The sequence below is a fragment of the Pituophis catenifer genome, unplaced genomic scaffold (assembly GCF_029215685.1).
Source record: "Pituophis catenifer annectens isolate HBS135680 unplaced genomic scaffold, rPitCat1.0.hap2 SCAF_3, whole genome shotgun sequence".
Taxonomy (NCBI): domain Eukaryota; kingdom Metazoa; phylum Chordata; class Lepidosauria; order Squamata; family Colubridae; genus Pituophis; species Pituophis catenifer.
The window spans coordinates 59,959,510-59,987,488 of record NW_027256883.1 but is presented as its reverse complement, the minus strand read 5'-3'; the positions used below and the strand labels follow the sequence as shown (position 1 = coordinate 59,987,488).

General features: G+C 35.6%; 1 protein-coding gene across 1 annotated transcript in view; it reads right to left on the bottom strand.

Moving 5' to 3' along the window:
- The window catches only part of ZNF407 (zinc finger protein 407), a 342,542-nt gene extending 316,708 nt beyond the window's left edge, over positions 1–25,834 (bottom strand). The window contains exons 1-2 of the mRNA XM_070940650.1: positions 21,160–25,834; positions 8,468–8,582 (exon numbers count right to left, since the gene is read on the bottom strand). Coding sequence (XP_070796751.1) covers positions 8,468–8,582; positions 21,160–25,834 — 4,790 coding nt within the window. The remainder of the gene's footprint in view (positions 1–8,467; positions 8,583–21,159) is intronic.
- Between the last annotated feature and the right edge of the window lie 2,145 nt (positions 25,835–27,979).

The window sequence follows — 27,979 nt, the reverse complement described above, 5'->3', positions numbered from 1 at the left end:
GGGAGTTAACTTGCTGTGCCTGGAAAAAAAAAATTTTTTTTTTTGTGATTATGAAACATACAATTAGGCAGGAATCCTTATGTACAAATGAGAAAGAGAAATCTGAGCAACTTTTAATACAAGTCTTTGTGTAATGAATCACTCCACCTCTGTCATGGTAATAGCCTGAAGTGTCCTAATAGACAACGTACTGTTAACTATTAACAACTGTATGGCTTTGATTATTTGTAGATTTCTCCATTTTCATTACAAATGGATAACTTTCTCAAGCTCAGGAAAACCAACACTTTTGTTGAAATATAGCTTTAAAATGAAACATGTTTGGGTGAAGAGAAATTTGTTATTTTAGGTGTAAATCCCCATTTAATAGTTGATCAATTTAATATGCTTGGTACTATGCAAACAAGCAATTTATAAGAGTAGGGTTGGAAGGGAATAATAGGTTCAACTTAGCACCTTGTTGAGAATGTTTTCAGATCTGTCCCCCTCCCCTCAATTGGGCTCACTTTGCTATATCAAGTGTGCTGATTGGAAGGGAATAATAGGTTCAACTTAGCACCTTGTTGAGAATGTTTTCAGATCTGTCCCCCTCCCCTCAATTGGGCTCACTTTGCTATATCAAGTGTGCTGATTGGATACAAATGCAGCCATGTGCAACAGTGGCATGATTTTATGAGTCTAGAAGTACACGGAGAAAATGAGAGGGGGGAAAATTATACCATAGTTCCTAATCAAGAAACAAAATATTTGATTTCTTCACTATGATCAATAACACATGTATCTATTACAAAGTACAGAATTGCAAGGCAAATCAGAATTCTTTACTCAAAGTTCTGGAGGACTAAGCTCTTATATACTAACATTGTTTTCCATATGCTATCTACAGAAAGATTCAGCACAATATTACTTAGCTAAAGGAAATATTCCCTTTATTCCTTGGGTATACAATTCCCCTTCTTCACAATGTTGGGAAGATTTATAATTAATGTAAGACGAAAAACAGAAGAAGATGAAGAGATCTTGATTGTAATGTGATTGCTGCTTGCTTCTTTACAGTATTTTGTCAAATTTATTGCTTGTCAATTAAATTGCTGTGTGATTTTTGTCTTCCAGAAAAATTACATGATTGTTCTCTTTCTCCAACTGTTTTGATAACCCAGTGGCAGAAAAGTGGGGAGGATTTGAAATTAAGTCATTCATGCAATTCTCTATAGCAAAACCTAAAAAGATTCTATTTCTATTTATTACCCTTCTAATTTGTTCAATAATCCAAATATTCAGGCAGGTTATAAAGTTGTTTAAACAGTAAAAACAACATGAAAAATAAATAGAGCAATATATTCATAAGTTGAACTGGAAGGATGTAAAGATAAAACTATGTACGAAATAAATTTGCTTCCTTGTTAATTACATCACAAATACTTAGAAATTTAAGTTTCTTTCCCTTCCCATATCCAGCCCCACAAATACCACTATATAAAACAAACTTGTCCTAATCATAAATCTTATGTTTTGTAACCATTTTCCTGAACTTTTATGCAACACTATTTATTTATTTATTTATTTATTGGCTTGCTTCCTTGTTAAAAGCACACAACTCTCCAAATCTCAAGCCATGGATCATTTTCTATTTTCTCTTTCTTGTCTATCTGAAGAGCTAGGATTACATTTACTGAAAGTAACCACTTCTTGTTTAAATTGATCATTCCTTTTAAAACCACTTATCATCTTTAGCCCTAAATTCACGTTTTTTTAATTTGCTTTGATCCTTTCTAGATCCTACACATCACAGATGCTGCAAGGGGCATATAATCAGCTGTTTTGTGCAAAAAGTTATCCACTGAAGATAAAAAGGCAATGAAAATGGTTTTAACTGAATAGAATTTCATTGTAGTTTCCTGTTCAACACAGGTGAATTGCTTAATGGCCAAAACAGGAAAAAAAACAAGAGCTGGTTGGTTCTGTAACTACTAGCCCCTACATAGCCCCTCTACCCATATCTCGTGCAAAGGGAACCAGAGTTGCCTGGCATATTGAGAACCTGAAGGCAACATCTGAGAAAGCTTTTCACCATAACCAAAACTAAGATGGAAATGGAAAAGAGAAGATGTTACACACAGGAAGTAGTTAGAGACCACTTTCCAAGACCTTTTCATTCCTTTCTTTTATTTCTCACAAGACTCACATCACTTTACAACTTGAAAGCTACTGGGAAACTATTGGTTTTTGGTTGTTGTTATAAAACGATAAAATGCCATAGTGGAGATTCAACCAAATTCTCAAATATATAAAACCGAAGTTATGGTTCTTTGCACTACTGTGCATGACTATTTCATCTGCTTCCCCCTCAAACTTTTTTCTTTGTTAGAATGTTTTTATCATTCCTGCCATTTTTTAAAAAATATCAAAGTACTTAGGTAGCAATCGCATCTGACTTCTTAAGCAGTGCCCTTGAAAGTCAGGGGCAAATGTTGAAACACAGTAAGCCAACTGGTACCTTTTGCTGACTTAATTTGGGCAGTGCAAATTTCAGGACTAGATGTTTAAAAATGAGAACTTAAATATAATGCTTGTGTAGTACACTGTAACTATCTTTAGATATACCCATAAATTAGAGATGGGCAATGATTCATTTACTATGCTGCCTGGGTCAGGCACTTAAAAAAATAGGCAGGGTACCATATAGCACATCCTTCTTCTAAATACTTGCCAATGAACATGTTATCTAAAGTGTGTAGCATTTTCCAGCCAAGGATCCTGACTCTTTTTATCAGATCAATGTTTAATCTGATGGGGAAAGAATGCAGAACAAAATGGAGCATAAATTCAGCCAAGTCCACAAAAAACAGTCTAAATTGTTACCTGTTCCACCACTGAAACGTACTATCAGTATTTTGTACAACTGAATAGATAATACATTTTTTCTTGGAGAAAAGGAAGAGAAATCTCATCTTCCTGGAATAAGAATGCCTAATTACAATAAATTTTATTGCAATGGCAACCAAGTAAGCTATTTATTAACAATCATTTCTATTTTATTAAATACTAGACATGTTCCTTGCAATAATTTGTTTCTATGATTCAGTAATGTATTCTGTTTTTCAGAACCATTCTTGTATACATACACACACACACACACACACACACACAAGAAATGCCTTTAGAAGACACAGTACTTGTTCTAGGTGGCACATATATCACAATCACACAGCTACGTGCATCTTTATAATTGCAGTTTGAAAGTGCATTGCATTGGATTATATATAGTGGAGGTATAAGAATAAATCACCAGTAGTGTCCTTAACTCAAATACAAACATATATTCAGCTAAGTATGTACTCTTCATATCTTTTCACTTCAGCAAGTCCAACAAAAGCACTGTCATAACTCAACTGAAGTAGAGGTGGATAAAAATACGCTTTTCATACAGCATTACAACTAGGAGTTGGCCTTGACTTTTCTGCTTCATTTGCCAAACTGGACACTAGTGAAGCATACTGATAGCTATTCAATAGGAAGATCTTTATGGCACTTCTGCAGCTCTGCTCATGTCTTAAACGAAAACCAATTCATGTCAGCCCACCCTCCAAAAACTCTGCATCCTTACACAGCAACTAACATTAGATGTAGCAGAAACAGCAACAGATGATCAGACAACAGTAAAGTATATTAAAATGGTACTCTGCATTAGAGAACTACTGGATTATATCTATTTTGAGGAAGCTAACTTTTCTACAAAATAGAACTCCCTATTGTTCCCTTTGCCATCCCTAAATATTACAGAGGTTCTACAGCAGAGACAATAGAGTCCACAATCCATTCAACTAAAAAAACAATATCATCAGCGGGGAAAAATAATAGTACTATACGGGAAACAGAGTCCAGTTTATTTTCCACACAAAAGAGAAAGCAAACTACTTTACACATATCGTCTTAGCATGTGTACTTCACAACATTTCTAAAAAAATAATCAAAATATGACTTAATGAAATATATTATTATCAGTATGGTATTTTTCCTTTGTTGACAATGAGCCAAATTATCATTGGCGCTACTCTACGGGTGCCCTCTCTGTACTGTGAATATTTCAGATTATTGAAGCCACAGAAAGTCTTGTTTTACTTTGTTGCTTCAGCATTGTTTTATTTGGATACAGCTGTGGATATGATGTGTGTAATTAATTTTTCAGTCAAAAATGTGATTCCATGCTACATTTGATTATTTAAATATAAAACAGCTTTAGTTCTCTGAGCCAACCAAAAATAGTGATTTTAATTTATTCCTGCTGCCTGCAATTACTCACAACCATGTATTTTTAAATATTTCCAGCCTATAAAAATTACTAATTTTTGCCACTTGTGTTTATCTGCCTTTAGACTTTGATTTGGATAAATTAAGCTCTCAAGTGTTCCTTGCTTTATGAAACGCTGCATGTTGTACACTTCAACACAAATAAATGACTTCTACCATTAGAGGTTTAAATAATGTAATGTATTTCATGCTCAGCCTGAAGCGGGATTCCAATGAAGTTGCTAATGCACGTAATGATTAAGTGTAACTCAAATACTAACTGTGTTGTTGAAAACATGACAGGCAATAATTTGGTCTATTATATTCTGCCATTTAATTGCCTAGTACAGACATTCTCTGACACTTTATGAAGCAATGATTTACAATTATTCAAGCTGCAAAGGTCAGAAAGTGACATTATAATCATCTACACAGAGATCCCTTCTAAAGCACAAAAAAATAGGTAACACCACACAAAAATAGTTTTAACTGAAGTTTCAACTTTCTATTTAAAGATTTTTCATAGCCTTAGAACAAACTGTTCACTTACAATACCATTAAGACATATTTAAAATCCAAATGCACATCTCCCACTCTTCCCAATATTGTTTAAAAAATAATACTCTTTGTTCTTCAAAGACAACACTAAACATGTTTTTTCTTATTATTTTGTTGATCTATGGATCCACAGCCAAAGAATCTGAAACTAATTCTAAAAACATGACAAAACAAAGAGTGAAAGCAAAATGCATAACCCTGTGGGGAGGAAATGTTTTCACCTCTCTTTCAGGCAAGTTCTTTAATTTTCTGTGTCATTCCTAGGAATCATTTAAAAATAAATACTATAAATGGCACATTAATAAATACACTGGCAAAACTGCTACCATCAAAATTCAAGTGAAGTTTAATGTTTAAAAATACTTCTCTAGAAGATATGTGAGATAATGCACAATAGGTAATACACAAACACAATAGAAATGGAAATCACAGGCATGTTACAAAAAATGGGAAATCTATGTGCTTCAACTAATGTTCAAAATTTATAACCATTCCTTAATGCAAATATGCATTTCCACACATTACAAGAATGTATAAGGTAAGCATGTAGGTTGATTTCAAATTATTAACATGTTTTAATTTTAATTTTTTTCTAACTTTTTCACCTTCTGATTTATTTATCTCACTTTAATAAAACTCTTAGAAGTGAAGGAGAAAAAAATTGTCAGGTTTCTTTAGGAGCCTTATATTTCAAGGAAAAGTATGAAATAGTAGATGCATTTTTAGGTATGCTGCCCGTAAATTTGTTTAAAATCTGAAATCATGAGCAATTCATTGCTTTTAAAATCTCAAAACTGCAAGCTAAGCCTTTTCTGTCGTTCCAATGCACAAGTTTTGCAAACATAACTATTTGAAAACCAGTTTGAGTTTGCTAATCTTAGTAAATCAACAACTTCATGCCCAGACTTCTGAAAATTAAATTTAAATAGGTAGCAGTTGGATATGCGCTGAAAACAGATCCCTTCTCAAATCAGGGATGCATTTTTCATTCATGAACATAATGCAAAGGAAAACAATCACCACACATCTGCTGACAAGGAAATGAGTAGCAGACGGTTTATTTCAAATGCTGAAAGATTAGTAGCTTCCAATCTCTATAGCAAAGTATTTCTACTGTGCAGCTGGAAAAAATTAAATTTAGATTTGAAACAATAAAAGCAACATGCAAAAGCAATGCTGTGTGTTCCTCCATCTTTTATGTTAACTACACAGTGTATAAAATCTCTTAATTTTTACCATCACTTCTCCAAAATTTTTCACCTTCCGATTCAGCTCAGCATTATATTTCAAGGCAATCAAGTGATATCTTCCATTTGTAATGATTCATAGTCTTGCACTGACAAGTCACATGTCCAAACAGATTATGTAACAACTGGAAAAATTATTTAACCTTCTACCTAATAGAAAGCTTGTCCGATGAATCTAAATGACAGGACAGAATTTTAACTACTGAAGAAAAGAAAACACAGTGTAGGACCTTCTGTTTGTGACAAAATTACCAAGTTAATGTTCCTGAAAGATCACTTCACCTCTTAAAACATGATTTTTTAAAAAGGTAAATTTATAGCAATTAAAGCTAATGAAGGAATGAAGCATGAGCTGCTTATGTTCGGGAACTAATAGGTCCACTGAGCATTTCTAAGATTATTTAGCTATCAATGATAATGAATTGACATTGTCAGTAGTTTTACTGTACTAGCTCTAAACTGCTGCTAATATGCTACTCATTCCTAGATTTTTTTATACTGTCATTTTTTAATCTACATATTAGCCTATTTTATGGCAAAAATAAAGCACATGCTTCCTTCTTGCCATACACTCAAATACACTAATAGTGGCAGAGTTATTTAGTGAAAGTTCAAACACCCTAGTCCTCTCTTTTCAAAACCCATTATACTTTATTATACTTTATTGCTAATCCACTCACTGTTAATGGACTAACATTTATGGTGTATCTTGGACTAAACTGTATTATTTTAATTGCAACTGAAGACATTGCTGAAGTAGATTTTGGAGTATCTTTCTCATTAAATATGTAAGGCTACTTTGACAATTTTGACATGTATTTAAGTGTCCAAAAACAATAAAACAATAAAAAGCAGTTTATTTTAAGATATTCACAATGTACTCCTTCACATACGAGTCAGCTAATTACTAAGAGTTGCAACCACAATTTAAAATGGTTTGCCAATTCTGATCCACCATTCCCGCTATCCATACAGAAGCAAATCCAAGTTCCATTTTTCACATGCCCATTAAATATCAGACAAATGGTGGCTTAGTCCCAGACCCTGTATGCACAGAACTACTAATCATATCACAAAATAGATAGCTGCCCACATGCAGTATTATTTGTTGTCCAAAGACCAGAGGATAGTCCTCTGTTACTTTACAGTGACAATTTTCGTATCAACTTCCAGCGTGCTTGCAAGTAATTTGGTCAGCAACTGTCCAGTGCTTCTTCCCGTCAGATAATCACACCACTCTTGTCAGTTTAATGTGCTATTTTTGTGAGAAACATTTGCCTCAGTGAAAAGCATTCTAATTTTCTTTTGAATATTGCACTCACTTTGTTCTGCTAAGAGGTTTAATTGCAAGAGCTGACATGACCAAACTCCAGCTGAAAAATATCCTTAACCACTCACTTTATCATTTTGGTGGGCATTGGGTTTAATTCACTGAACCAATCCTAAACTTTACACTAACCATCAGGCCTCTCCAGCAACTTAAAATGTTTTGAAAAAAGCATTTCATGTGTCACATATATTAGCTAATTTTTTTTAGCATAATAACACTAAAATACACTTTTAATAAGAGTGCAGTATTAAAACCCACCTCTGAATGTCCTACGCCATACTATATATGCCATGGCATTTGGAAACCTTTTAAACATTTCTGCTAAATTAATTAGCTTTGGATTAAAGAGTTTCAGGATCCGCCATTTTAAATGCAATATAGTTGAAGTTCAATTAAACATTATGAATGGTCCATGTGACGAAATAACCATTAAGAAAAAAAGGAAAATGGGAGGCATTTCTATGTGTGGCAATAGATAAAAAACCTTTATAAAGTTTTCTTTTATCTCCTGTAATACAAAAAGCTTATAGCAGCACATAGTTCCAGAATCAAGCAATACATAACGCAAACATGGATGGGCACAGGAAAACACAGACTACACTGAAGACTATATTTTTTAAACACATATGCACATACTTTACATGTGTATTTCTCTCTCTTTCTCTCTCTCTTTCTCTCTCTCTCTCTCTCTCTCTCTCTCACACACACACACACACACACACACTCATACACATACCTTTAAAAGGAAATTTACAGTTCTCCCTGGCAATGTGAATGAACATCCTATAATTTAGTCAATTTACAGATTACAGGTTCAAATTGACCTTGTAGCCCATAAAATTGCTCATCTGCGGTACTGGATTAGAAGTAGGAAAAGAATGTCATAACTGTATTTAAGGAATTTACCATAACAATGGGAAGGAGGATATGCATGCATAATTTTAGCCTCTCTTGCTCACATTCCCTCTTTGAACGCTGAAACAATGCATAGCCTGCACTCCTTTCCTGCTAACCAAAGGAGGAACTATTTCAATTTACTCACCCACAGATATGACACTTGTATTCCCTCATCCCAAGGTGCCTCTTGACATGGTTTCTGGCATCTCCTAGTTGAGCTGTTGCAAAGTGGCAAATCTTGCACTTGAATGGCTTTGATCCTGAGTAAAATTTAGCATAAAGAAAATTAGAAGCTGAATTAGAATATTATATTACCCTTGGATAAAGAAATCACCATCTGCAGGAGACAAAGCCATTAAAAAAAAAACCTTTAAAGGTAAGTGTAGAAACCACCACCCCATATTTAATCTGTTTTAAGAATCTTTCTTAGCCCCTCAAAGAAAAATGCCTATTGCATACATTTATAACTCCAGGGATACTATTAGGATATTTCTCATTAAGTATACTCGCCAAGAGTTCAAATACAAAAAGTTAAGCAAGAAAGGGGTTTCATTAACAGACACAGTATCAATAATTAGAAGATGAGATGCTCTGAAACATTAAAATGAAACAAAAGTTGTTGCGCAGAAATTGTCCATTATGAAATGGCCTGGATTTCAGATATCTCCAGCTGAAGCTTGACACAGTTCATTTTCGTAGGCTCTAATTACAATTTCTACAGAACTGTACAAATCTCATTATTATTATTAAGGTGGAAGGCTTAAAAATATCTCAAAAATGCTCAAGTAGCTTAACTAGCCTGCTATAGCAATTCCCAGAAATCCGAGCCAAGATGGCTACATGACTGCACTCCAAATACAACTGAAGGACATTTGGTTGGGAAGGGCTGATTTGGACTAATAAGTAGAACTATCTGAAGTTCTAATACACAGAGAGGTTTTGACAGTCAAAGCAAATTGTAAAAATGGCCTTTAAAGGGTTCAAAATAATTATGTGAATCAGCACTTACAGAACATCCATATGTTCATCTGATTATTTCAATTCATATTAGAAATCAAATGTCTTTTTTTTCCTCCTGAAGGCTACAACTGTTGCTAAAATATAGTAGGTGGAGGAATATAGTAGGTGTTTCTTCAAGGTGTTGATGTCCAGTGTATCTCAAGTTTTCCTAATATGTAAATGCCATTTTTAGACTTGACTATGTTCCATGAGCTTTTTTTGTGGCACAATCTGGCCCTGTTGAAGGTTATCATGAAAACTTTGGCCATGCCTATAGCATATCAAAGACTATATGGAATAGTTGCAACTAATAACAGAGGGTTTTTTTAATTCTTAAAACATATTTAAGTAATTACAGTATTTTGCTGTGTCCTTCTTTCTGGCACAAAATAACATCTTAATATTGCTATTCTTGCAGAGGGAAGAGCCACAGGAAGAATGACATATTTCTATTGCCATAGCATGAAGTATATGAATATATAGTGAATAAAATATTATACCTTGATGATTTTTATAGTCTGAATTTATGATTATTCTGAAAACTGGAAGTATTGACATTTGGGCTATTATTTATTTTAGGAACAAACTTTAACTGGCTGGAACAGATATCCATCACGACACCCATACAAACAGGCAAAACTGTCTTGTTCTTTTGTAAAGCAATCAGTCCAAGTAAAAAATAAAATAAAATAAAATTGCACATTGTAACTTAAGATGGCTTTCCAACCAAACTGAGGCAATTATGTTACCACAAAAAAGCAGTCATTAAACCTGGCAGGTGTCAGTACTGCAATACTAAGTGGTAACACATTATTTTAAAGTATTCTTTGACCCTTTCCAACTTTTAAAAGAGCAGCTGATCTCTCTATCCATAAATCCCAGAATTGAAGTTAAGTGTAAGTGCAATATGCTCACAGATACTTCATATTATGTTTGGGATATGTTTTGTGAAGAACTTCTTCCAATATAGTTAAGCATAATATGAAATATGGGATCTTTAATAAATATACATAAGAGTTCGGGTAAGAAAAATGTTACAGTACATCATACTTGATCAATGATCCCTTCTGTGCCCTTGAACACACAATAGCCCCAAAGAAGACATTGTTTAAATTGAGGATCTCGGTTAAAAAAAATTTGAAGTCTTAAATTTCAATTTAATTCTCAAAAGCTGACAAAAAATGAAGCATTTAATTTTAATCTTCTCACAGAAATAAAAAAAGTCAACAGGACTAGGCACAGGCAGACAAGGTTGAATATTTCACAGTTCAATGACAATGAAGCCAGATCTCTTAATACTTCCATTTCGACTGTTCAAAGTAGATGTAAAATATATTTAGCACCTGAACAGTTATATCTAGTCAGCTTTATATGTTTAAATGTCAAAAGCAAGTTGAGTCTGCAGGGAGCAGGAATCACGTCAGAACATCAAGTTTATTTAAATTGTAATGATAAAATTGATTTAACCATTAATTTGCTAGCATTTTGTATCATCAATGCATCCTGTAAAGAGGCCAGTGAAAATAAAACAATTTAATTTTCTGTGCCCATATTAAATAAAATTTAACAGTTTAATTTACCAGTTAGATTTAATAGACTATATAATGCTAAAATTGTAAGCAACAATGCAGATGTTCATTTTGTTTCATTAAAAAATATTTGTAGATGTGATCCCATGTTCTTTTGCTTATTTCTCTCATTACACAAAAGTAGACCTCATTTTGGGGCTAATAGGCACAATACTGAATATTGAAGGTGGATCATGCCTGTTTATAAAAAGATTGCCCACGCAGTGCAACTTTGACACTCACAAAATGGCCACTGTGGGATCTGTCAAGCCCTGTACCCTGGATGACTGGGAAACCTCATCTCTCAGTTCCACTTTCCCAACAATACACCAGCAATTTGTTAAGTAATTTGACTGCAAGAATTGGACAGCCAATAATAGTAAGACATTTTGCATCTAACAGCAAATAAGAAACCTGACCTGTTCATCAATCCTAAAGTTCAAATCCTCAACCTCCATCCCCTGCCTTTCCAAGTCAAAAGATTGAATAATAATTCATTAAATGTATATGCTGCTCAATTCAAGGAGATTCAGGAGTGTTACAGTTATTAAAAACATTTAAACGTTTACTGAGGTGCTGGAATTGTACAGGAAGAAAATATGGAGGGAGGGCAGCTGAGCTTGCCATCATGAGGCATCCCAAGGGAGACAATTATGGTGGCGGGTTTTTGTTTTACTGTTTTATTGTTTTTGTTGTTTTATTATTGTTTCATCTATTGGTTTTATTGTTATTGCGAGTTGACCAGAGTGGCTTAAGATGGGCAGTCATGTAAACCTTTTAAACAAATTAATAAAAACCAAGAGTGATACTCAAATCACAATAACAGCACAAGACAAATGAACAATGAAAACAAGTCCAGACCGAAGCAAAAAGAAAGGCATGTCAAAGGCCTGGGTGAAGAGACAAGTCTTTAAAGGCCTTCAAAATATCAATAGGCTGGGAGCCATTTAAATTTCAGGGGGGAACCTCATTCCAGGTGGCAGGCACTGCTACAGAGAAGGCATACTGCAGGGCTCCCAATAGACACCACTGTTGGATTGATGGGACCTGGAGCACGCCAACCCCACCAGATCAAACTGTCCAGGCAGATACTATGGGAGATAGATAATCCCTCAAGTAACCAAGCCCTATCTCATGTAAAACCTGTGTGTGTGTGTGTGTGTGTGTGTGTGTGTGTGTGTGTGTGTGTGTAAAGGTAGAGACGATAGAGATCGAGATGATAGATAGAAATATAGAGATACAGATATAGAGCTATATAGATTCCCACAATATAGATTAAATTTTATAGAGATATAGCTAGACAATAAACATCTACCACAAAATAAACTGATGATGTTCTTCCCATCCAATTCCTCTAAGCTTTCTAGATGCTTTTTCATCACCTTTTTTTTCTACTCAGGTATATGCACTGAACATTGGGAATTCACTATTCTTCCTCCAAGGTTTGCAAAGCTCCCCTCGCATGATTTTTAGACGATTTTAAATATAGTTTTATTTCAACTCCGGGTTTTATTGGCATCCATCTCAGGAGAGGAATTGGTTTATTTTTCTGGATTTACTCTTACTATTGTTTTGTTATCGTTTCATTTTTACTGTTGCACTTACAATTTTAACTTAGTTTAACCTCTTGAGTTTAGGGGGAGTATAAAAATTGTCAAATCACTTCCACACAATGCACCAAGCTGCAGCTTTTCATTGTTTTCCTCTTGTATGCTTCTGTCATCCAGAGGTTTTAAGTAAAAGCAATGCTAGGGGATGACATTTTGCTTTTCTTTCCGTTGTAGGAGCCAGGTGGGTGCGAAAGAAGATAGCAGTGGGGCACAGAGATGTCCAGATAAATTGCACTACCCATTTATGGACATTTATTGTTCAGCTTTTTACCCATATGGTATTCCCTGTAAGGGACTGCTTTCCCCAGAGCATCATTTTTCCATTCAACTGGTAGGCTTAAAGTGCCAAGAAGTTGGGTATAAAGATGGACAACAGAAAACAGGGATCTGCCAATAATGCTGTAGTATCTAAAATAAATAAATAAATAATGTAAACCTTCCTTATTAATTGTAGTGATTGATCTTCATTATTAAGGTGCAGTGCTGATCTATCTTTTATTTATTGAACAGAATCAGAATATCGATGGAAATGCTTCCAGAAAAGCAAAATGGATTCATTTTTTTCTTCAGATAAAAGGCCAGGATGTTATATGACTAACCACTGCTGAAAGTAATAGGATTTTCAGACTGGATATACAAAATCCCAGGGACCAAATGCTTACAAAAAAGCATAAATATTGCATTGTATAAATAATCCCACAGTATAAATCTTTGCCATGACTGGTATTCAAAATGCATATATGGTGAAAACTCAACTGTGGTTGATCATTTACATTATCTGTTCCTTGCTGTAGTTTACTCCCATGTCTTCTCACCTCTTAAATCAAGCCAAAATCCTTTTGTTCAAGTTTTTCTCTTATCTCTTAGATAGCATGCCTTCTAATTGAACTCATTGGATCAATACCATTCAATTCAACACTCCTTTCCAGTCCAAAAGGAAAACCCAATTTTTGCACTAAGTCTTAGTAAAACCATTATAGTCCATTTTTCCATGCTACTTTCTCCCTACCATCATTTTTGTTTTGGCATTCTCTTTATATTTTAGCTTATCTACACAACCTCAATGCTAGACTTAGATAACTCCAGCTTTAATAGCCAAATTATTAACATTTGCTAAGTAGATACTAAGTGTAAATGTAAGTGTTGCATCTCAATGGCAGTTCTTAATATTCGGTAAAATCCAAATCCTTGCTAAGTTACAGGCTCAGTCATTCTATACTTCCCTAAAGAGAATATGCATTTCTAAAAACTTTGAAGACTGGTCCAAAGTCTTCTTTGTCAGATGCACTCCAAACTGGACAAAGTCTAGTTCTACTTAGCAGGAAAGATGATTGTTATAAGGAAATGAAGGCATAAAGTTCTTGTTTTAATACTTAACACCCCCAAATCAAAAATGGGAGGTGCCATTTTGTATTCTTGCCTTATAATATAATGCAAATAATAATAAATGATCAGTTGACTGAGTTTCATGTTTAATGAATGAAAGAAAATAACATTTGCATAGAATCTTGTGATGTGTTTGACATTCAAAATAAAATTCATGCTCAAATAAAAAAATATGTAACAAATCAATCCAGACCTCCATGAAGAAAATAAATCCATAAGATTCTCTCATTTGTACAGAAGGAACCTCTGTTCCAATACCAGCCAAAGTGATTATAGATTATCCTATACAAAGGATGAACTTGTATTTGAAGCTCTGTCAAAGGATAATCCTCTAATTGGCAATGTCCTCTGTCTGAAGGGCTTTCTGGTCCAAATTTATTTAAAAGAATCCATTAGCAAGGATTCTTTTACTGTCCACTGAAGATACTTGGACAGGAAATTGGCCTGGCACACTATGATAAAGCATATAATTTGAATTAGAATTATAGTAATTATTTGCATGTGTGCATTATTTGAACGTGTGCACGCAGAGAGAGGGAGGGAGGGAGGGAGGGAGAGAAGGCAGTGTGATATTGTGATGAAGGTGATGGAATGGGAAGACCCATAGTTTCCCCTTATTCATACAAACAGATTGGATAACTGGACTGGGAAATTGAAAAACTTCTACTTACCAACCGGGTTGGACCAGCATGGTAGATTACAGTCTACAGTTTTCATTGAAAAGGACTTCATCTTGTAGTGGATTGATTTGGCCTGATGACAATAAGTATGCACAGCAATACTATAGATATCATACAAAAACGTTTTGCCTTTTTTGTGCATGTGATTTCTTTCCTCTTTTTCACAAAAGAGGACTGTGATATCACCCAGGAAAGAAATACCAGACCTGGGGGAGGGGGGGAGGGGGGGAAATGTCCCGAGATAAAACCAGAAGTGTGTTTAGTCAATCATCTCAATAATGTGGGAGCCACTTTCATCCAGCTATCCAGGTATAATGAGATCTTCCTATCTATATATGGAATACATGACTACCTTCCTATCAGACAATTAAATGGAGACAAAAGCCCAACAGGGTATTGTCGTCAGGATTTTCTTGGCCTATGCTACAAGTCTCTCAGCAGTGATTTACGGATGTAATTCTTTGAAAAGTATGCACATGGCAAGAACTATGAAAGAAATCCAGCAATGGCCCTCTGCAAGCCTTATTTAAAGTATTTAAATTCATAGATTTATTTAAATTAAATACTTATTTAAAGTAGAACCCAGGTTCAATTCTTTCAATTCTCCTTCCTCTTTCTCCTGCCTTGAGAAGCAACAGGTTGGGGGCCTCATCCTTGTAGCAAGGAGTGATAGCTAACTCCCTGTTCCTTTTTTTTTTTTTGTACTTGTCTCCTCTTAGGCTGTTTGCTTCTTGCCTTGCCAGATCCAGTCTTCACATTTACAGAGTCTTGGGAACGGGATCCCAAACCAGAGAGCTTAAGAGAAGAAAGAGCTCCTACATAAAAGGGAGGGAGGGAAATGGCTCTTCTATAAAGGCTGCTCTGAAGAAAAGTAAAAGGCATGTCAGTAATTATTTTCTTCACTCGGTTCTTGTTTTGGTTAGTGTTCATGGGTACAGTAGCAATAAAATCTCCACTAGAGCCATGCCAGATTTTTTGAATAAGCATTCATCGTGAATGCCACTTGTAGCCTGGCATCTCAAATTCATCAATCAGATTCCCTGTAATGAAGGGTTTTATTTATTTATTTTCCTTAGTTCAATCCCCACCTGCAGTATCACTATAAAGCGATCACATCGTGGGGACAATCAACAATTTAGAAAATGTGGCTACTGTGCTAAAATGGGCTTTTATTCATAAGTCTTTATCGCAAGAGATTTCTGGGCCCCAAATAATTTTGTTTTGAAATTACCGGCTGCCAAACATACAACTTAAAGAGATGAATCTTCATCGCATTAATATTTCTCCTCAGAACAGCCATAATTTATTTGTGGCTCCAGAGGATAAAGTAAATGGGGAGGACACAGGGATTCATGACTGCATTTGCAGAATATGATTGTTAATTAGACATACGTGACTTGTTTGAATTGGAAGTTTAAAAGTCTTCCACCTGTAATAGTTATTTTGCTTTTCTCTACATTTTCTCATTTTCACTTGTCTAATGAGTAATGGACTTCTTTGTTATCTAGTACTATACTCGTACAGATGACTTCCAAATCTAATGCTGCTATTTTAATCCATACTGGTGCATAACATTCTCCTTTGGTGTCTCGATTTCTTTCTTTATAGAACTGCATTCAGCATGTCGAAGATGGAAAGAAACACTACACAAAGTTATTCAGCAAATTAAAAAAACCTTGGCATTGTGACCTGGCAAGGGTGGGGGGAAAATGTTTTGTGCTGGTTCTCCTCTTTCCTTTGGAACCAGTCCCAAGTGGTATGGAGCAAGACGTCCAGTCCATTACCCTGTTTTGTGGAGTGCCACAGGGCTCGGTACTCTCTCTGCTCCTTTTTCACATCTACATGAAGCCCCTGAATGAGATCATTCATTGCCATAGGTTGAGATATCACTATGTACCCAGGTGCACATCTACATTCTGGGTAAAGTAAGTGATGCTGCACCTTCCAAGGTGGTTGGAGGCTGTGGAGGTCTAAATGGAGAACAACAGGCTTCAACTGAATCCTGATAACATGGCGTGGTTTTTGGTAAGAGGTTCCTCTGTATCTGGGTATTCACCAGCCTTCCTCTTGGATGGGGGAGGGAGCATTATTTGGGGAGCCTCCTGGACTCATGACTCCTGCTTGAGGAAAAGGTAGCAGTCGTAGCTAGGAAGGTCTTTGCTCAATTTATGCATCAGTTATACCCTTTCCTGGATCAAGAACCTCTTTTTCAGTTACTGATGCCCTGGTCATCTCCTGTATTGACTACTGCAACATGCTCTACATACGGGTGCCCCTAAAAAGTATATGAAAGCTGCAATTAGTGCAGAATGCAACAACACAAGCAGTCTTGGATGCCTCTAGGGTTGAACATGTAACAATTCTGTCAATTTCCTTCTGAGTCAAACTTCATGGCATGGGGCCAGATTATCTGTGGAACCGTCTCATCCAATTACATTGACTCGTGCCACCCAGTGAGGCAGGGAAAGTGTGTTGCAGATCCCAACAATTAAATACTTTTGAAGGATGGGAAAGAAGGAAGAGAATTACTCTGCCATTGCCCTCCCCCCTGGAACATCTTACCCCTAGATGTAAGGCCTCACTCTTCTGGCCTTCTGGAAGGATGTCAAAACTGTGTCTAAGAATGATATGCAACCTTAGAAATGATTAGTGGCTTGAGAGCTTATTATTATCTTCATTTTAACCACCTCTTTTTTCCTGTTTTTAACTAAGTTTTATATTATTTTATGTTTTAGTTATAAACCACCCACAGGCACTTAAGTGAGATGGGTGGTGTAGAAAGTTGATAAATAAATAATCAAATAAATAAAAAGAAAAACACAGGAATTGGAATAATAAAAACTTTTCCCCGTTAACTATTAATAAAAATGTTAGGACTACTATTTAATGTGCAAAAGCAACATTATCAGAAAAGCCATTCATTTTAGGGTAAAGTGAGAGTAGATTAAAACCTCCTTTGCAATTCTTCCTTCTTTGGTCCAAAAATAACTTGCAAAGTGAAATAGCAGATCTCATTTATTGTCTGCCCACTACCCAAAAATGTATTTTGTGATATACTCACATCTACTGCAAAGCACAGTTAAAATACACAGCGATAAGACATACACAAGACATTAAAAACTGAGCTAACTTTTACTAAATGTTACAATCAATGATGTAACTTATGTAAGTAGGGTTGCTTTGTCATATATTGATAGTTACCTCACTTTCACATCCACATTAACTTGATTTTAAATGCAATTAATACATATAGTCAAGGAAGACTAATGGACTACATTCTGCACTTAACCTGGTGGACATTTTCAAATGGCACAAGTGACCAGTGCAAACCTATTTTGCATTGTAAACGACTAAATAAATCTTAATGGATTAAGAATGATCAGCTATCAACACACAAGGGAAATTAAGTGCTGAAATGCCTACATTGATTATTTTAAATTATTAGCCTTACTCTGTTCTTGAATTTGTATGCTTTTAGTGAGCTTTAACACATTTACAAGACTTATTGACTATAATTACAAGAGAATTCAAGTAATGGACACATCAATTATAAGCAACATGTCCTGACCAGACAGTTGCATAAAGAATTCTAAAGAGACCTCCATTAGCATCTTCTCTGCAGTTTTATTCCATTTTATCTGCCTTAAGAGGGCATATTAAGGGCTCATAAAAACACGTGAACAAGTTGGTGCTTCCTAAAAACCCAACAGTTGCAAAATCAAATTGTTTCCTGAAAATGTTTCCTATGCACAAATCTAGCAATAGCAGACATTTAAAACAGCCAGAATTCCAAAATAAGAATTTGCAAGAATACTTTAGTTTGAGTAAAGATTCCTGATGACAATATTCCTCATCTGAATCTTAAGCATATTGCCCAACCATTATTTCGTCTTCTTGGAAAAAAGGAATCATTTCAGGATAGCACGAAGGATATTAATATTTTTACAAAACCCTGAAAATCTCTTTTATCTTTCCATTTTCTTTCTAGAAACTGCACCAAGTTTCAACTACTGCATGAATTTAAACCAGAGCTTCTACAGTATAATAACCCATTATTTAAAAGTACAGTAAAATAAACCTTACAGTTTTAATGAAAATATGTTCATTGAAATGTGAATTTATTATTCAAATCCACTCATAAATTTAACCAGAGAGACACCACTTGTCTAAGCAGAGCCCAGTGATTTAGAAAAGCTGTCTATTTAAAATAAAGAATGTATGGCAGGTTTATAGAAACACAGCAGTGAATTTTTACATAAATTTAGAACTGCAGCTTATGCATTTTTGGCAAAAGTGTTGTTTTAAATTTTTCCACTTAATATAAAACATAAAAAGAGATGGAAAAGGTGGAACTGCATAGGGTCTAAATGATCTGATCCAAATATCACAGGTACTGCATTACCATTAATAATGCTTTCTAAAATGATGGCCAACTCCAAATATCATGATAATCATATGCACTTGTATCCCAAAATCAGCATATTTCACAAGTTAAAAAACAAACAAACACCAAATACCCATCATTCAACCACTAAATGTAATTAGTGGATTCTGTATCCAAGAGGCAGAAAAACTACCTAAGACAGTAAGTTAAGATCATCTTCTGGTGAGTATTCTACCAGTCTGGCAACTGCTCAATATCTTGGGAAGTTATTTTAGCCCAGTTAAAAAGTAAATAAAAAGCCGTACTGTAATCCTATCTATCTGCAGAATTAAACTACAAATTAGGGGTGTGCATGTTTCCAAAACTATTCAAATGTGCTTTAGATCCTGAACAAGTGCCTCACTGCTGTTTATTAAAGCAGGTCTTCCTTTTCAGTTCTGCACTTGAGTTCAAGGAATTGAAAGGACTCTGCTCATTCAGGCTTTAGATAAGTGTTTCCCAAACTTGGCAGCTTTAAGATGGGTGGACTTCAACTCCCAGAATTCCCCAGCCAGAATGACTGGCTGAGGAATTCTGGAAATTGAAGTCCACAAGTCTTAAAGTTGCCAAGATTGGGAAACACTGCTTTAGATAGAACAAACTAGGGTCAAAAAATTTCTCAAAAAGAGGTAAATATATACTTCTAATATATCCCTAGGAATCAAAAAGTAAATAAACAGAAAAGATGCCTGAACTGATCTGGAGAAATTTTCAAAAGTAGATCCCAACTTGTAGAATACCTCCTATGCACAGCCATTTTCCTCAAGCATACTAATACTGCACAGCAACTCAAATACAGGTAGTCCTCGACTTACGATCACAATTGAGCCCAGAATTTCTGTTGCTGAGACATTTGTTAAGAGAGTTTTGCCCCATTCTATGACATATCTTGCCATAGTTGTCAAGTGAATCATTGCAGTTGTTAAGTTAAAAACACGGTTGCTAAGTGAATCTGGTTTCCCATTTGACTTTGCTTGTTAGATGGTTACAACAGGTGATCACATTGCCCTGGGACACTGCAACCGTCATAAATCTGAGTCCGTTGCCAAGCATTTGAATTTGGATCATGGGGCCATGGGGATGCCACAATGGTCATAAGAGTGAAAAATGGTCATAAACCACTTTTTCAAGTGCTGTTGTAACTTTGAGCGGTCACTAAATGAGTTGTTGTAAGTTGAGGATTACCTGTAACAGACAATGACATGAATTTACTTTTGAAATACCAATTTTGAACACAAAAGAAAGAAAGAAAGAAAGAAAGAAAGAAAGAAAGAAAGAAAGAAAGAAAGAAAGAAAGAAAGAAAGAAAGAAAGAGGGAAAACAGAAAGAAAAAAAGCAGAAAGAAAATAAGGGGGGGAGAGGGATCAGAAAGCTACTTGTTTTGTGTCCTAACATTTCCCAACTTGGTGTGATTTTTTTCCTTTTTCTACTTCTTTGTGTTGGAGTCAGTGTTTGGGCAACTGCCTGAACATATCCTGTAAATTTTCTTGGCAACATTTTCAGAAGTGATTTACCACTGCCAACTTCCTAGGGATGAGACAGAATGACTGGTCCAAGTCATCTAGTTGGCTTTGCGCCTAAGGTGGAATTAGAATTGATGGGCCCCCCGTTTCAAACCTGGTAGCTTTTACATTGAACTAGCTCTCTTGGTGTGAGTCCACTGAGCTGATCATTGCCAGAAATGGTGACCCAAGAAATGAACAATCCCCAAATTTCTTGGTGATCAATACCTTCAGATCTCAGTTACCCAACTCTGTTTCATTTTATTTGTGCTCTCTTTAAACTCCAGTCCTCTCCTTTGGTTTAATATCTTTATCCATCCAATAAATAATCTCAGATTGGGATTTATACAAACTCAATTAGTGGAAGACTAGCTAGAGCCATACCAATATGGTATCAACAGAAGCATCAGCAAAACTAAAGTTTTGTTGTTATATGTGTTCATAGATAAAAGAAACATTTAGTCTGTTCTTTGGCTTCTAAAACTATTCCTAAAAGCTAACATCTCACTCTTTAATCAAGGAACATGGAAATCATATATTGTCAGAATAGAGTATTAGAAGGACTGATTTACAAGTTTCAGAAGGGGAAGAGGGAGAAGGAGAGGGAAGGAGGAATCTTAATTAAATTTCAGCCACGAAACGCTAATTGTACAACTCATTAATACGTACCTGTATGAGTCCGTATATGAGCTAAGAAAGCCATTGAATTACTACTTCTGCATATCTTCCCACAATATTTGCAAATATTGCCTTTATTTTCTTCTCGCTCTCGGACAATTTGTTCAGTATCTTCAACAATATACTTATTGACTTCCCGGAGCAGTTCTTCATGTTGTTCTTTTATGTGAAGGAATAAATTTTGTTCAGAATCGAAAGGTTCTGTGCATTTCACACATTTAAAGGTGGCACCCCCTTCCGGCAACTCTTCAACACTTGCTTGTTCATTTCTCATATGGCCAGCACTAGCCAGATGCTGATGAAGGCTGCTCTCAGTGTAGAACGATTTTCCACATAGCAAGCAATGGAAATGCTTCTCCTTTGATGGATGCTTCATGGCTATGTGAACATTTAGTCCACTTAAACCATCTGCTAAAAACCCACAGTCATCACAACAAATTCGTGGAGATTCTCTCACAGGATGGCCTTCTACCTTCTTCTTTTTTCCTTCATTCCGTGGGCAATCCACTTTTACAGCTCTATCCCAACTTTTTTGCTTATTCGGATTCTGGCCATCAACTGGGCGATCGACTTGTTCAGAACCATCTTCATGGTTTATTTTCACTATTGAAGAATCAAATTGACTAGAGTTTTGAATCTCTGTTCCATCTACTATTTTGCCATCAACACTGTTTAAAGCATCCAAAACTATATCATTTTTGTCCATGACTTCAGCTACTGAACTATCTGAACCCCAAATATTATTCAAAGATACTCCTGTTTCCTGGTGTGCATCTATCAAGGTATCCTCTTCTTCCACTGTAGGACATTGCTTAGTATTTATTTGTTGCTGTAAAATTTGGATGTTTTTAAAACTTTCAGTACTTTCACTAATGCTTTCCTGCTCCAGTGCACTACCAGTGTCTGAAACTATCGACAAATGGGTTTCATCTGCTTTCACTTCTTCAGTAGCTACTTCTGAACTTTCGTATCTTTTTTCAGAATCATCCTGCAGTTTGTTCTCATTTTTCATTAAATCTGGAGAACTTTCATCAAAAGTCATGTTTTCATCTCCAGGTTCTGTTGTCAAATGAATGCTTACTTTTCCTATTTCTTGATTTTGATGCAGAACAGAGTCAATTGTTTCCTTAAGTTCAACCATCTCGTTGAGTTTAAGACCTCCGTTCTGATCATTTTCTTCACCACTTGTATTTTCTCTGCCTTGTTCAGTTCCATCTTCAGTTTCAGCATCTACAGCCTCAAGAATGCAATCTTTAGAAACCTTTGAAGCAACACTATCTTCTAATGCCAGATAGGTAGGTGACTTATTCACTTTATGCATGACCTGATTGTCTGGCCTTTCCTCTTCAATATTACTTCTGGACTTTGTTTCATCTAATGAAATCTGAAGATCTTCCACATTTTTTTGCTCCTCTTCAGAAACAGTAGCAGTTTCTTTGGCAATACTTGCTACGTCTGCCTCCTCTCCAGAAGAAGCACATATATACGACTGTCTCTTAATTTTATGCTTTTCTGTTGCTGCATGTCTAATCATCTCTCGGCGAGTAACTGCATAATAGTCACAGGCCATGCAGTAGTATTCAAATTCTTTAGTGTGCTTGCGTTTTATATGTACTTCCAAGGAAGAAAAAGAGTGTGCAATGAAGGTACAATGAGCACACTTGTTATCATTTTCAGTTGCTAGTCTTGTTTGAACCATCACATTTTTATCTTGGTTAATGTTACTCGATTCTGCAATTTTACGTTGTGTTTCAGAAAAGTTTCTACCTCTACCTATTTTGGGAAGTTGAATTATATTTTTGACACTTAACTGGATGGTACTGTCCTGTTCATCTGCCTTGTTTTCCAAAATAGGTTGGTCTGTTTCTGAAGGTTGATCATTAGAAACTATGAATTCTTTTGAAAGGCTTCCTGGATTGTCTGTTTTCTTCACGTTGGCTTCAATATGATCATTTTCTGGGCAAACAATAAACTCAACATTTTTCTCCCCACTGGCTTCCAAGCGGCTTTTATGCTTCTTTGTAGCACAATGACGTTCCATATCACCTTTAGTTACAGTATAGTAATTGCATACTTTGCATAAATAGCTGTATTGGTGGCTATGCTTGCGGCGAATGTGAACAGTCAAGTTTGTTACACTAGATGCCAATAGGCCACAATGAGGACATGTCCGGGAAATCGTCCCTTTAGGTCTACCTCTCTTCTGCAGGCTGCCAAGAATCAACTCACTATCTTTAATTGTTTCATTTGATGGGTACAACTCTTTATTTATCGATACCTTCTGCAGGGAAGAGAATGGTGCATGTATGCTCTCATTTTCTAGCACTGTCTTTAAACTTCCACAAATAGGGCCTTCAGTTCCTTTTTTACCATCTGTTCCACCTACACATATCTTTTCAATACATTCCTCAAATCGTAAGCCAATGTTATTTTTTCTGGCATTTTCAAGATGTTTACTTCGCTTTATGTGTTTTTCCATTCCTTCTTTGCTTAACGAATAAAGGTTACATGCTTTACAAAGGAAATGGTATTCCTGAGCATGGCGAAGTTTTATGTGCCTCGTAAGCACAGAAGATGATCTTGTTTTATAAAAACATTTTTTACACTGAAATTGACTTCTGCTCAGAGCAGACTCCTTGAACTCGCTACCAGGTTGTAATACTGAGAGCTTGAGGTCTTCCTGTTGTGCTTTCAATTCTACAACCTTGGGAAGTTCACCTGAAGAGCAAGATGGTGAATGCACAGCCAGATCACTCTTAAGTGACTGAATGGTATTTCCTTGAGACAATAACTCAGTATGATGCTCAGTTGCATCATGAGCTGCTACTTCTTCTTCGGTTAGAAAATATTTGCAGCAAGCAGAACAAGAGAAAGCCATGCTATGCTCATCGGACATGTGTTTCCCAAGGCTTATGTCATTTGGGGCAAGAAATGAACATTTAGGGCAATTTATCTTGCAATTGTCTATATGATTATTCTTTTGATGACATTCCAGGTCCTTGCTGTCAGAGGAATATCCATATATTTGACAATGGACTTTAAATTCACCCTGAGTTTTACCAGCATCCAATTTCAGGCCTTCTTTATTTGACAAGGTAGATCCACCACAGTTACCAGGATCTAGTGTTCTCTGCTCATCAAGTTCCTTTTCTGATGTACTTTTATGCTCCAGTATATTTTTTTCATCTTGATGTATTGCTGCTCTTTTGGGGATATCCACGTAGAAATCCTTGCCGTCACCTTCACTTTGTAAAACTTTGGCCTGTGATAAATCACCCTGATGCAACCCTCCCTGAATGCTATGCTTCGCTCTAAAATCAAGCTTGCTTTTTTTACCAATACCTAAAAGTTTGTATCTTTTTTTAATCTGTTGGTTTAGTCTGAAAAAAGTACTTTGCCTGAAAGTCATTCCTTGTGATAGGATTCTTCTTTTTTTGTGGAAACTACCTAATATGCCTGTGTTGCTAGCTATGACTTGACTACTTTCAGCAGATTTCAATAAACATGGATTGCATTCTGAAGACTCCGATACATCTGATTTTTCAGGTAGAATTTCACCGTTTTCATCCACTTTCCACAATAAGGCCTCTTCCTTAGTAATACATTCTGTTGTTTCAGTGGATGGTATCATTTCAGCTAAATCTTGACAGTTTTCTTTCAGGTTCTCTATCTTATTGCTTGAAATTCTTAAATGATCTGAAAGCTCATCTCTTATTTTTTGTTTATTAGATGCCAATTTCATTCTGACATTCTTTTCTTTGATTGGAAACCGCTGTTTTTTACAAAAGGATTTTTTTGTTAACATCTTTACAAATCCACCACGGGCAACCAGATTTTGTCGTCGGAGGTGTGTCTTGCCAAGAAAATGAGCTTGTAGAAGAGCTTCCTTAAAAGTCTGATAACCACATAGATCACAAAAATAGATAAGTTGGCCAGAAGTTTGCTTAACATGCACTTCCAAAGATGAAGTATGTTCTGATTTAGAAGTATAATACAAACTCCCTTTTTCTTTTGATTGCTTAAGGTGATGTTCCTGAATATGGTTTTCTAAATCAAGAGCAGAGGAAAAAATCTCCTTACAGGTATTGCATTTTGAAACATTCTTAATACTACTCATTGTATAATTAATGTCAGTTGAATCATCTAAGATAGATGATTTGCATTCTGGAAGTAATGTGTCATTCTCTTGAGAATGTTCACTTTCCATAGGTGCTAACTGTACAGTGTTATCTTCGGGCACAAATTCATGCTGAATGCATGAAGAATTTGATGAAAATGAACATCTACTTGGAGAGGTGTTTATAGTCACTTTTCCTACTGATTTATTTGTCCCATCGACATAATATTCATATGATGTAGCATCAGAAGAGTTTCCTTCATTCTCTTTTGCAGGTTTTGTACTAACCAGCTTTAATCTTTTCGAGACAGGTTCATTTTCAATTATAGTTGTTTCATGATCAGTTGTTTGGGATAATGGTCGTTTAGCTAAGCCATTTTCTTCTGGGTTTTTCAATTGATTTTTCTGTTCTTTCATCAGAAGCATTTTTGAGTTAGAAAGAGATTCACTGGGAGTTTTTCCTGCTAAAATATTTTTAGCGCTGTCTTGTAGTAACTCATTTTCTATGTTTTCATCACATTCATAATTCTGATTTTTTTCAACATTCATCCTGAATGAAGATAATGTAGAGTATAATTCCAATAAAATGAATTAGGACATCTGTTCTAGGAATATCTAAAAAGAGAAAAAACAGAAAGTATAAATTAGCTCGTGTGTACATAAAAACAAACTTGTTTTATTTCAGTCCAATTCATAACTTGCCGAATGTATGCTATTATTTTAAAAAATTTCAAGGACATATTCAGCTATTGATTTTGGTAAATATTTTCTTACATAGAACAGTATATTTTGACATCTAAATAAAAATAGTTAGGACATCTGTAAAAATCATGGAAAACAGAAATAACTTTTAGTGTTTCTAAAAACAATTTTTTAAAACAACTTACAACAAAGTAGATAGATATTACTTAATTCAAGCACTTCTGAATACAATTATATAATTTAAGTTGAACCAATCCATAGAAGTCATATCAAGGTTGCAATGAAAATAATATGTCCATTTTGGGAATTCAAATGTAAAAGATGTGACCTTTGTGTTTAATAGCTTGACATAATATTCTAAGAAAGCATTGCATTTATTTAAAGGGCAACTAGAATATAAAGAACAAATATTATTTCCCCAATTAAAAGTTTTATAACTAAATAACTGATTTCAAACTGTATTTTATGTTACAAAGGCATGATTTACTCAAAACAATGAAATATAGCTAAACAATCCAGCACCAAAACCTAAAGATGGCATCCATTCAAATAAAAATAATTCTTCTCACAAGTTAAGCTTGGCTCTGGGATTCTGAGATTCGTGAATACATCCATTTTGTTGCCGCTGCTGCTTGTATTCTTTTCTTGGCAACAACACAGAAGTGATTTGTCTGTGCCTTCTTCTGAATTGTTTATTGTACAATCTGTATAATTCTAAGTGGTTTGGATACTGTTTTATTGCAAGTAGCAATATCAAAAATAGACTTGTTCAGACTGCCCCCACTATACTAGGCCTGTCCAAATCATCTGTCAAGGTGAAGGTGACTCTAAAGGCCACTGACACATTCAAGGAACTATAACTGTGTCAGAGCTTCAAGGACGAGATCCAGATAGATGTTTCACTGATGAGTAAAGGAATATATTAGATTATTTCTGTAATCATAGAATCTTACGACTGGAAGGGACCTCAGAGGTCTTCTAGTCCGAACCCCTGCCCAAGGCAAAAGTCCTTATACCATCCCGTACAAATGAATGTCCAATTTTTTTCTTAGAAACCTCCAGCAATTGAGAACCCACAACTTAAGGAGGCAAGATGTTCCATTAGTTAATTGGTCTCGGTCAGGAAATATCTCCTTAATTCCAGGTAGGATCTCTCTTTAATGGGTTTCACCCCTTACTTCTTCTCCTGCCCTCAGGTGCTTTGGAGAGTAAGTCTACAATTTCATCTCTGTGGCTGCCCCTCAAATACTGGAAGACAGCTACCATGTTATCCCTAATCCTTCTCTTTGTTAGGCTAGACATGCCTAGTTCTTTTAACTGTTCATCATATGGTTTAGTCTCCAGACCTCATCTCATCTTTGTTGCTCTTCTCTGCACACTTTCTACGATCTCAGTATTTTTATTTTTTTGTATCATGGGGACCAGAACTCCAAGTGTTTACTCAGTAGTACAGTATAAAGTGGTACTATCACTTTCATAATCTTGATACTATCCCTTCACTGATGCAGTCTAGGACTCCATTGTAAGGTTTTTTTGTGGGTTTGGCAGCTGGAACACCCTGCTGGCTCAGACTCAAGTCACTAGTACACCTAGATCCCCCTCACAGGCACTACTGTTGAGTTAAGTACTGCCAATTCTGTACCTGAGCATTTGTTTTTTCCTGCCTAAATGCAGGAGCTTACTTTTCTCATCACTGAACTGCATCTTATTGGACAGGGCCCAATGCTCAAGTCTGTCAAGATTCTTCTGAATCTTGAGTCTGTCTTCCAAAGTGTTAACAATTCCTGCTAGCTTGGTCTCATTTGCAAATTTGATGGCTCATTTTCTATCCTCTCATATAGGTCATTTATGAAGATGCTGAAGAGCACAATGCCCAAGACAGAACCTTGAGGTTCTGCATGCTTCCTTCCATGTAGATGTAGTTCCACTGAAGACTGCACCCTGAGTGTAGCTGGTCAGCCAGTTGCAAATCCATCTTTCTATCCCACTTTG